The sequence below is a fragment of the Gossypium hirsutum genome, chromosome D08 (genome assembly GCF_007990345.1).
Source record: "Gossypium hirsutum isolate 1008001.06 chromosome D08, Gossypium_hirsutum_v2.1, whole genome shotgun sequence".
NCBI lineage: Eukaryota > Viridiplantae > Streptophyta > Magnoliopsida > Malvales > Malvaceae > Gossypium > Gossypium hirsutum.
This window is the reverse complement of record NC_053444.1, coordinates 6,038,200-6,050,941: the sequence shown is the minus strand read 5'-3', so window position 1 is coordinate 6,050,941 and position 12,742 is coordinate 6,038,200. Positions and strand designations below refer to the sequence as shown.

The window sequence follows — 12,742 nt, the reverse complement described above, 5'->3', positions numbered from 1 at the left end:
TACCTTAAACAATTCATTTATTTATATTCAATTTAACATTTATTATCTAAAGTACCAAAATGACCATTCACGATACAAAATTGACTCAACTTTAGATACACACCTTATATTGAAAACATAGAGAAACTACACAAATATTACTGAGTCGAGAGTTGCGGTTTGGATGCTAATTTACTCAGAACCTCGAGATCTACGAAATAAACAAACCATACACTGAGCGATAAAAGCTCAATGATACTTTCATTCTTCAAGACAATAAAACAATAACATTAACATGTTAAGAATAAAATTAATGCATGATCTAATTTCAAACCATTTCAATTCACCATTCATGTCCCATATATCAAATTTATGCACTATCTTATTTTGACAAATTCATATGAACATATCATACCATGCTTTCTACAACAAGTCACATTCACTTTCATTTCATAACATACCACTTATTAGTTTCATTATCTCATTCTTTCTCGAATGTTTGGATTTGTTTATATCTATATCGGCCCTCAGGGCTCATTTTAATTGATTCGCATAATCTTTTACATGCTATCATTTGCCACATTTCATATATATACACAACATATCATTTTACATTATCATTTTGTAACAAATGTCATTTAGCAAGTTCAAGTTTTATAACTCCTATAAACCGAACACAGACTCAAGACGGATACATGGATCATCCAACAATCACACCAATCCGACACCCAATGCCTGGAACATCCGAAGAATAAATTACGTTCCACGCCTCATCGGTATAAACATAAGTAAAACCCCCGTACACTAATCCTATAGCATGCCAACTATACCAAATTTTGCCCGAGACAATTAATAGGTAACCAATGAATCAATACATATATGTTCATGATCACATATCATAGTTCATATCATGCTCATTTATGTTATGCTTAACTCAATTCAATTCTCGACATTTTGTATCATCATATACAAATTGAGTCATGAGACAAGTAATAAGCTTATTGCAGTAGCTAGCTTGCAACAAAAATGCATATATATTGAACTCAAATCATAAAAGTACAAATCGTATTTTCGTCACTTGTCTGCGACTCTTGTCTTTCCTTTCTCTTGAGATGGCCCAATGTTGTCTTTAGCTACGTTCGATAATTCAATTATAAATACAATATCAGTTTACATCTAATTCACATTAAAACACATAATCAACATATTTTGCATTTTATTTATTTTAGTCCCCATATTCTAAATACTCATATTTTTCGATATCTAACATCAGATCAAAATTTGATTTTATATTTTTTTTCATTAAGGACCTTTATTTTTCATCTATAGCATAATTTTATGATGCTTTTCAATTTATTCAATTTAGTTCCTCATGTCATAAAATCTTCTAACAAGCTTAATTTCATTTCTAACTTAATTCTTGAGATAATCTAAGTTCACTATCTAACAATCTCTTCAATTTCAAGCTTAATTTCATCAATTATGCTTTAATGGCAACTTGCTAAACATCAACTAATTGAAGAAATTAACACATGAGCTAGATTGATCAAGCTCTCATGATTCAAATTCTATAAAAATTTTGATAAACATTTGATAATGATTAATATTTAGTGTAACTCAAAATGAAAAAAAAGAGATCATATTTCAAATTAGGTAAAGATATATAAAACATGAAACCCAATAAATTTTTTTATTGAAAACTAACTATGATGATTAGATAAATCATAATTTTTTTAAAAAAAATATGAAAATTAAATTATTAGTAATTAAGCAAAGAAATAGATAATATAAAAAATCTTACTTATTTGATTATTCTGGAACATCAAGAAATATAGAGCAGCTTTAAAACTCGTGGTCAACATTTACTCCCTTAATGGGTCTATAGAATGCAGAAGATTGATTACTGGGCTCGCTCCGGTAGATACCTTGAAAAAAAAAAGAACTCGGTTAAATCAATCTTTAATTGACATTTGAAATTTTATAACAAATCTTGATAATTTTTAAGGGATAGTATTTGGTACATCGATAATGTGTTTTTTTTATTTCACAAGTAGCCTTAAAAAATTGTCATGTGTCTTTTTTTTAATATTTAAGTATACCCTATAGGACACTTGTCAACCTCTTGACCCTTGTGAAATCAAAAAACTCTACTAACAGTATACTAAATATTTTCTCAAATTTTAATTGTAAAATAACAAATGATGATTAAATGAATTCTAATAAAATATCCCAAACGAATAAATACATTAAAATACATATAAGTAACTTGGATATAGGGATAAAAAAATTATCATAATTTAAATATGTATTGAAAATCTTTACTTTTATATATATATATATATTTTCTAATTTGCACCTGATGATTAAGGGTGTTCATTATCCCATGTGTGGTCTAGGTTCGAGTTGCACTAATTGTATTATTATAATTCATCAAAAAAAAATCTTTTTCTACCTATTTTAAAATTTCAAAAGTAATATTATTCTATAAAAAAAATTATAAAGGTTACATTAAAAAACATTAGAAACACCTCCCAATCAAAGCTCATATAGCAATTAAGAAAATAAAATCCCACCATAATAGCATAAATTTTTTAGACCTCAATAAATAAGCAAGAGAAACAAAAGATGAAAATATGAGAGTTAAAAATCAACAATAAACTTCCTCTCACTCATGGTATGAATATGAGCATGTGCTTCATCTCACCAATCTTTCTAGTTTTCTCATTATCGACATGAGCAAATTTAACGTTCACAAAATATCATTGGGTTGAGTCGCAAAAATTACATGTTAGTAGTGTGTGCATGTGTGGCAATGATTTGCTCCTGCCAATGGTGCGTGACTTGTACCAAAAATAGAATACATGAAAAATCAAAATCAAAATATAATAATTCACGCTACATTAAACCTATGCTATACAAAAATTTAAATAAAAATAGAGAAAAAAATAATAAAGGTGACAATAAAAAATTCGTAACTTATATTAAGATATATCTACGGTAATAAAATAACTTATATTAAGATGATTCTAAAATTAATTGTGCTTTAAAATACCGTTTATGTAACCCAAAATTTATTGTTCTTAGTTAAAATTAAAATATTTATTATTATAAATCAATTATTTTGTGATTAAAATTTTAGGCACTAACATTTAAAAACTTCTAAAATGTGAGCTCTTTTTTTTGTTTAAGAAAAAAAATAATATTAGGTTATTGTAAGTCTGTTAATTTTAATTGTTTGTTTAAGTGAAAATTTTAGCTTAAGTCTTAGTTCGATTGATATGGACATTATTATCAATGCAGGAAGATGTAGGTTCGAGTGCGCTAAAGGGTATTATCCTTCTATTTATGAGTTGGGGATAGGTTGTGGGTAGTTTTAGGCATTGTATCAAAAAAGGGACAGATATAATTAAAACTTATAAGGTTATTAAAAAAAAAACTGAAAATTTTAAGTCACAATTTTATTCTTATTAATATCAATGGCTCTTTTAAAAGCTTGAAATATATAGTATATAAATATTAAATATTTTAATTAAAACTAGATGAAAATTTATTATTTAAATAATAATTTTTGTAATTTTAGATTACTAGAGTGCATTTGATTTAAGTAATGTCATATTTATGTTGTGGTGCGAAAATTTTACCTAAGACTTTTATGTTTGGATTTCGAACATTATCTTTAAATCAATAATCTTAATATCATATTTTTCTTTGGCAATATAAGATTCCAAGGCAATATTTGCAAAAGTTTTGAATTTAGTTTCTATACTTTAATTTGATCAATTTATATTTTTCAAAATTTTAAATTTTAGTCTTGACCCACAGCTAAATCTGTTTAGTTAAATTCAATTATTAGTTATATACTATGCATATAGTTTTAGATTTAATGCATATTCTCTAACTAGATCATTTTAAGTCCATATATTTTTTAATTTTGATATTTCAATCATTACGGAAATAACAATATTTAATCTATTAACTAAATTTTTAGTGAGTAATATATGTAAATAACAAGCTGGTACGGCATTACACATATAATAATATGCTTGTCGAGTTAAATTTTGGAAATAACAGAATTTAATATTTATCATTTGGCAATACAAAAACTAAAAATGATCAAATTATGGCATAAGGATTACATCCATAACTTTAATAAAGCATAAGGATTAATAGTAGAATTTAACCTAAATTTAAACTTATTATAATATAATATTTTAACTTGAGTATTATTCTATATATTGTTAGTGGAATAAAAAAATTTCACAAACAAATTTAAGATATTGTCATGCGTTCTATTTTTATTTTATTTTATTCCACCAACATTACATAAAACAATTATCCTAATTTAATACATTAATAAGAAATAGGTAAAACCATCTGTCATCATATTTAATAAAAATAATATACTAATAAGGAATAATATTTGGTATAGGGCTGATAAATGTTTTATAGGAGTATAGTAATATATTAAAAAAAAGAAACGTGACAATTTTTTAAAATTATTTGTGAAATAAAAAAGAATGTATAAATACTAACCCATATAATAAAATCAAAATGAGTGAGTTCAAATAATATTTATAAAAAAATTAACATATTAATTATAGTAATACCATGTTAAATTTAGGGTTTATGTTTTTAGTCCAATGAATTTTTTTTTTCAATTTCCAATTCAATATCTTCTAATTAATAATAAATTAACTAAACTGATATTTAAAAAACACTATAATAAAAATAATTTAATGAAATGTACTTTTAAAGTAATCTCTCAAATAATTTTATATTTGGATACTTCTATTGCTAAAAATAATCTTATATTATATTTATCATGTCCCCATGATAGAAAGACCTCTAAGGTACATTCACCCATTTTTAACTTTAAGCTAAAATTCAAAATAATATTCAAGATTTTCATAATCGAATCCATCGATTCGCTAAAATCAACTGATCTAATACATCAAATCAATTCTCGATTCAACCGGATCCAAACAACCAATGCAAAATAGGAATCCAATTAATGCTTTTGAGCAGTATAGCTATACTGAAGATTCGGCATGTTTACCATTCATAATTTTATGGACTTTCTTTTATCAGGAGGGAAAATCCAATGTTATCACCCAACTTGGGAATGGATTCATTTTTTTCCTTCATACAAACCTAATTCTGGGTTTTCATTATAATATTAAAATACATTTTCATATTAAACTTTTAAATCATAATTTAAGCTAGCCTGAATTTCAAATAAAATAAAAATTGATTGTCCAACTCAGGCTGGATTCTTGGACAGGTTTACTTATCAGTTATACTGCAACCAAAAAAGAAAATTTCTAATACTTAATATTTGCCATTTTAGTTTAAGACTTGAAGTTAATCCATTCATAGCATATCAGGGAGGTAAGAAACCATTTCAAAGAAAAAATCAATATATACATAAACATGATTAGGGTTTTCACAACCGAAACCGTAACTTTTAATTACAGCGCAAATCATAACCCACCCATCCCCACTTGCCCTTGCCTAAATCCGAAATGACCCAAAAATGAAAAAGCCTCTCATCCATATAATGCAGACACCAAGACAAAAAAAAACCACTGCCTAACAAAGATGGAGGTTTAAGCCACACCTCATGCTATTCCAAAACATTGGCCAAGGCAAGTATTTTAACTCATGGTCTAAAAAGAAGAAAACTAACCAAGTGCTTCAGGTCGCTGATTATGCTTTAGTAGCCACCACCACCACCACCCCTTGAGCGGCCACCACGCATCCTTCCACGGCCACGGTTATAGCCTCTGCCCCCTCCGCGTCTGCCTCTTTCGTAGCCACTACCTGTTGGAATAAAAAGAGTGAAATAACTTTGGTTAAACGTTAGTGAATTTGAGATTGTTTGTTATTTGAATTCTTTTCCAACTAATTTGAGTTATCTTTTTGGGAATTCGATAACTAAAAATAATTAGCAAAACCTGCTGATTCAAATTAAAAGGTATCCAACACGGATATGTTCAATTTTTTGAAGTTTTTCCATGTACTTGAAGGGTCATTGGAAAGTCATATCTCCGCAAACATGTTCGTATATGTATTAGACACGAGTACTTCAATCAAAATCAAAAGTTGGAGTAGAATCAATGAAGCATACTTACCACGATAGCCCCAACCTCTTCCTCGCCCACCACCTCTGCCCCAGTTGGAGTATCCACCATTATCTATAAAAAAAATATTAGTGAATTATATGGTATGTTTAATAAAAAGCACTTTTCTACCATATTAAAGTAAAAGTTCGACAAAAATATCAATAATTACCAGAATAACATTCAAAGAATCAGAATCTATTTACTATACCTTGATAATTTCCATATCCACCCCTACCCCAACTCCGCCCTCTCCCTCTACCACGACCCCTTGCTCGGCCATATGAATCTAAAAATGAAATGTGAGACATGTTGAGATTTAAAAGAAAAATGTTCATAAAAAAACAGCTCCATAACAACTTTTTCTGAACATTACCTTCATTAACAGAATTATACGGGATCTGGGCTTGTTTCTGTGGTTGCTGCTGATGATAATGATATTGCGGCTTAGATTCTTCAACAAAATGTGGAGGTTGATACCTGAAGTCACATATATCAAGTCATACCATCAAAGGGTTCTCTCAATTAAGCAAACAATGTAATAACGATTTTATTGAATTACCCAAAGTCTAATACTCGTATCCACCACATACTCCAAAATGAGTACAGCGGTATGACCCTCTATGGAACTTCCAAATACGTGAAAGAAACTTTTAAGAAAATTGAACAAATACATATCCAGTGTTCACACTCGATTTCAAGTAATATTAGTTTTTACACATCATGGGGTTCTAAACATTTAAGAAGTAGGTTCCAAAAGAAAACATTTAAGTACCGGCATTTAGCAAATAACTAATCCCGGCTAAGCATTATTTTAAAAAATATGTCCACAGTTTCATTTCCCTAATAATGTGATAACCGGATAACCAATCAACAAATTAGCTTACCCGGCAGAGTTTTTATTTAGCTCTCCGGTTGACAAGGTGATAGAAATCATCGAGACGTGGCGAGTCATCTCCACACTGCACAAGACAATAAACTAAATGCTCGGATTAATAAGAAGCAAACCAAAACGTCGTAAATGGGAATAAAGAAATATGGAGACTTACGGAACAAGCCCTTCTTCAATAGTGTCCCACACATCAGTTATGCTCAGCGAACTAATGGCGGTATCTTGATGCAGTTGGGGAACCCTTTTCTGTTTTACAGCACAAATAGATCTAATAAGGAGAAGTCGGAAAAATACGATGCAGAGATGATAAAGAAAAGGACATCAACCTTTATAATCTCGGCAATGGCTACCGTCTTACTGATTGCTTGTCCCATTGCTTTTAAGACAATCTCCTTCGCTTGTTTTTCCTAATAAACTATACCATCTCATTAATAGTTTAAACTAATAGAAGATATAAATCATCTCAACATTAACACAAAATGATTACAGTAAAAGATTAAGAAAAATCCCAAATGTTAGATAATAGAAAAGAACATGGATAAAAATTACGTCGAATAACCTTATTTTACAATCTGATAAAACCCACCGACTACTAGAGAACATGCAAACAAAGAATCCTAGAAATCAAATAGACCCAAATTTGCATTACTTTTTTTTCCTAAAAATCAAACCCATAGGATACCAGAGAAAAATTAAAATGCCCAAACTCAGTACATGCACACACAAAAAATCGAAATCCCTAAATGAAAAACACATTAAAGGGAAAGAAGAAGAAGAAGAAGAAGAAGAAGCACAACAAAAGAGACGAATAAATCCAATGTTGAACGTCAAAAAGCAAAAAAGAGAACCCCAGAAGCACGAAATGAGCAATGAACAAAGAAATGAGACCAAAAAGAAAGTCGAAAAGGGAAAGGAGGGAAACCTGAAGAAGAGCAATGGCATAGTTTATGTAGTTTCGGATAGCGCCTTGAGAAGTGATTCGGATCTCATTGTCGTTAATGGGTGATTCGGACTTTGGCTTCTCTACTTTCTGGTATCTATCCATTGGACGAGTGGAAGTAAAACAAATAAAAAAACCCTGATTAAATCCCAGCACTGGAACAGAGCCTAACACCAAAATGAAAAGGCCCTTTCTGGGATTTACGTCTTTGCCGATATTGATGTCGGGTTTGATCCGATGGGTCAACCCGAGTTGGGTCGCAGCTCGAAGATGTTGTATTTATGTTGGTTTTTTTGTTGGAATTTTTCTAAAAGGAGTTATTTTTGTAAGTTAACATAGCAGATTATATATAAATATAAAACATCCTAAAAATGGATTAGTGGTGATTATGGTCGAGTTGGGCCGGGTCTAAGTATGATATTATTATATTTTATACTTGTTTAAGTTTGGCTTAGTCTAAAATTTAGGCTAAAATTTTATCCAAACCTATCAATATTTACAAAAGATTAATCTAAGTATATTTTAAGCTCGTCTATATTATTTCTTTTAAATATTTATATTATATTATTTTAATATTTAATAATTTTATAGATTTTTTATTTATTGAAAAATTTTATATAATCATGTTAACATTATTTTAATGTTTATATTGAAGTAGTATTATATATTTAATATAAGTTTATTTTTTAAATGTACTCGAAGTTACATAATATAAAGTATTATAAGCTTAAATGGGTCGGCTCAGGCCTTGAATGTGTAAACTTGACCCCAATTCATATTTAAATATTTTTTAAAATTTTATAACAATTTTCAATTTTTATATATTATAACAATTTTTAGTTTTATATATTAATTTAATTTTTTTTAAAATTTATAATTTTATATATTAAAATTTTATAAAAAAAATAATCTATTTACATATTATATATGATTTTTTTATATTTTAATCAATATAATATATATATATAATATTTAAAAAATTAAAAAGGACACTTGGTGTATTCTAATAGTGCCATGTGGAAGGTCAACGCCAATTAATGGTCGATTAACGGTCAATCAAAGTCAACAATGTTTTTAATATTTAATATTCTAATTTTTTATTTTTAATTTAAATTTAATAATTTTGTTTTAAATAAATCTAATTGTTATGTGGCATTTTTTCATTGACCAAAAACAAGACACATGGCATTTTTTCATTTGCCAAAGTGAGCTAAAAGATTTTTTTTAAAAAGGTAGTTACAAAATAGATCAAAAATAGATAAATTTGATATTTAAGTACCAAAATGAAAAGAAATTAAATACGAAAATAGAAAAATAGATATACTTCAAGGGCTAAATAGTAAATTAAGCCAATTTCATTTCATTCTAAAAATGACACTCCTTTTCGATTCATATTCAACATTCTAATATTGATTTGATAATTTATTATCGCTTAGAAAGATTCTACTAATTTATTCATATAAAAAATAACATTAAGAAATTATTACTAAATATTTCAATATTTTAGTGGAATTGCTACTACAAATTTCGTCGAATCAATTATTAGCAATTTCAATTTTTTAGTAATTTGTTGTGTGTCCCATTAAAATAAACATTCGGATATTTATACATATTATCATTGTTCATGATTTGATTTTACTGTTCATGACTTAACCCCACTATTCATAGGATCGACACTTTAAGTAGGCCTTAGGCATGTCGGAAGTGTGTATCGTTCTAAGTCGCATGCCAGAGTTCGCGGTCCCCTCCAAGTGAACTCCTTAAGTGTATGCGAGTTGATACCATGAGCTCCCTTAAACTCCTGCGAGCCGATGCTGCGAGCTCCCCTAATTATCCTCTTGTTATAAGTCTCATGTGTATCCATTTGATAGGGTCAAGCTGGGTCACGGGTTGACGACCCAAAGCTTACCTGGGTCTTGAGTCGGTGACTATTACTGTATGACATTTTTAAATATTAAATAAAAATACTAAAATAGATGAGAATTATCAAGCTATCCTCATGTCATCAACTTCGCGTCTCTTCTTACATCTCTTTCCCCTTTTAATACATTTTGTCTTATCCTCTCTTTTTTTACATTTTTTTATCTTCCACTTTTATTTTATTTTTTTCTCTTCCTTTTCTCCTTTACGTTTCTTTCATTTCTTTCTCTTTCCTATTTCAGCTATTTTTTTCATATTTTCCTTTATTTTTCTATTTTTCATTCTTTTGGTATTCTCCTTTGCTACAAGTAGGTTTGTTTAAGGTCAATTTATCTGTTTAAACTTGAGTTCTTTTCTTTTCTCTCTTTAAAATGTTCATATTCTTTATATCTAAACCAAACAAATCCCATTAACATATTATTTTCTAAATTCTCTTAATTTTGTCACTACTAGCCTCCGTGGTCGCTTCCATTAACTATCATATCCTTATCCAAAATAAAAAATCAAAATTACGTCTCATACTTCATCATGATCTCTTCTTTCTATTTTTTCAAATCGCTTTCTGCAAAAATCATTACAAAACGTAAATCCACAAAGAAAATCCCTTTTATTTTTTCATCATTGGTTGTCACCATGAATGCTCAATCATTTTGGTAGTGGTGAGAAGGAATGGTTTGATAGTGGTGAAGGTGACAAGAAGAAATTAAATCAAAATTAAAAGAAATGACATTATTAATTCGTTAATGATTTAATAGAGTACTGAGAAAAAATTCAACATCAATAACATTAGTTACGAAACTAAAAAACTTGTAATTCCTAAACCCTAAATAGAAGTCCACTAATACTTAAAAGTTACCAACATTACAATTTACCTTTTAAAAATAATGAAATAGATTTAATTTGTACACCGCGGAAATGCAAAAGAATATTTTAATTAAAGGCGTTCATTAGTTGGGCCAAGCTCTAATTCTAACAAAAAAAAATTTAAGCTCTGAGTTGTAACCTGATCTATACTAACGAATCATTTTATTGCTTAAAAGATTGCTATTTAAATTTGATTATCAAAATATATAAATGCTAATATTATTTATATATATTTTTATTATTTTAAATCGTAAGATAGTCGTGATAGTTCAAGTTAAGGTTGAAAATTTTAAACTCAAACTCAACTAAATAAGCTCGGGTTACTTGAAACTTGAACACCCATAATTCTAACTCAATTTTGTGCACCTTATTATAAAAAAAAATTGTAATTGTAATTGTAATTGAAAATGAAATTCAATTTTTTTCATTCTTTGGAAATAGAAAAAACATATTTTTTATTCTATAAAAAATAAAATTAAATTCAAACTATTTTTTTATTTTAAACAAAATAAAATTATCATTGAAAATATTATCATCTTTTTATATTTTTTCACTTTTTTCTTTATTTTCTTTTTCCTCTATTCTTTCTCCTCTCTTTTTTCCCAATTTTCCTTTCCTCTTTTTTTTTTTTAAATTCCGCTTGCATTCTTTGATTATAATTTTTTCCTTTTTAAAGAAATAAAACGCAACTCAATCCTTTTATGATAATTGCTATATTTAAGAACCTTAAGTTGTAGCCTCTTAATTGGGTGTTCGTTTTCTCTAGGAATACTTTGGGTTTGAGTCACAATTATACAAAAAATTTTTTCATTATCTCCTTTCCACTCGTTGTTTACCTTCTACCTATAATTCCTTATAACCTAAGATCAAGTTCATTTCCAAATTCAAAATATGATATGTTAGAATTAAGTGACTTAAATCTTTATTTAAATTAAATATTGTGGTAAAATAAAATAAAAGTAAAATCCCTATAGAATTATATATACTTCTTTTTTTTTTTTTTAGAATAAGGTTTTTTAAACCTTATTAAACTCCATCTATTTGATATTATTAGAATAAGGAGTTTCACTCCTATTAGAATAAGGTTTACAAGCCTATAAATAGGCATAGTCTACTCCTCTTGTAATTAATTCCAATTCGACATAGTGAATTTTCTTCTCCTCTACCCATGGTTTTTTTTTCCGAAAGGGTTTCCACGTAAAATCTGTGTGTTCTTTATTTTTCTATTTCTTTTTATTTGTGATATATTGTCATTACCGACATTATATTTTTCTCAAATTGGTATCCGAGCTTCCGGGTTGTTCATCTCAAATCACGGTAATGACGTATTTGAAGTACGAAATTCCGCTGTTGGATCGCAACACCATATTGGCGTTGTGGCAGATAAAGATGCAGGCAGTTCTTGCATAGATGGACTTAGAGGAAGCCCTGCTAGGGGTAGATAAGATGCCTTCAACATTGACGGAGGAAGAGAAGAAACGCAAGGATCGAAAGGCGTTAACACAATTACATCTGCATTTATCTAACGAAATTTTGCAAGATGTGATGAAGGAGAAGACCGCCGCTGGATTATGGAAGAGGTTGGAACAAATATGTATGTCGAAAACTCTAACTAGCAAGCTGTATATGAAGCAGCGTCTTTATGCTCATCATTTGGAGGAAGGTGCATCAGTGCACGAACACTTAACAATGTTTAAAGAAATTCTCTCAAACTTGGAGGCCATGGAGGTTCAGTATGATAAGGAAGATCTAGGGTTGATTCTACTTTGTCCATTGCCCCCGTCTTATTCAACCTTTAGAGATACGATTTTATATAGCCGCGAGTCTCTCACAGTTGATGAGGTTTATGATTCTTTAACCTCGTATGATAAGATGAAGCATCTTGTGGTCAAAATCGACTCTCAAGGAGAGGGTCTTATTGTTCGTGGGAGATAAGATCAGAATGTTGATGATGATCGTGGAAGGACACATGAACGGAATCCTCGCAGTAAATCTAAGGGTAGATCAAAGTCTTTAAACAAAGGTAAA

At 28.8% G+C, this 12,742-nt stretch overlaps 1 protein-coding gene across 2 annotated transcripts; it reads right to left on the bottom strand.

The window, feature by feature from the left end:
- Positions 1 to 5,378: 5,378 nt before the first annotated feature.
- On the bottom strand, positions 5,379 to 8,259 carry LOC121220234 (ribonuclease P protein subunit p25-like protein). Of its 2 annotated transcripts, XM_041099654.1 has the most exons (8): positions 7,913 to 8,259; positions 7,317 to 7,397; positions 7,148 to 7,236; positions 6,986 to 7,060; positions 6,475 to 6,578; positions 6,310 to 6,387; positions 6,111 to 6,173; positions 5,379 to 5,799 (listed from the first exon to the last, which is right to left on the bottom strand). In XM_041099654.1, the coding sequence occupies exons 1-8, from the start codon at positions 8,033 to 8,035 to the stop codon at positions 5,693 to 5,695; spliced, it is 720 nt and encodes a 239-aa protein (XP_040955588.1). In that variant the 5' UTR covers positions 8,036 to 8,259; the 3' UTR covers positions 5,379 to 5,692. The 2 variants fall into 2 exon arrangements, with proteins under 2 accessions (XP_040955588.1, XP_040955589.1); XM_041099655.1 differs by lacking the exon at positions 6,310 to 6,387 and having other exon boundaries at positions 7,913 to 8,238.
- Between the last annotated feature and the right edge of the window lie 4,483 nt (positions 8,260 to 12,742).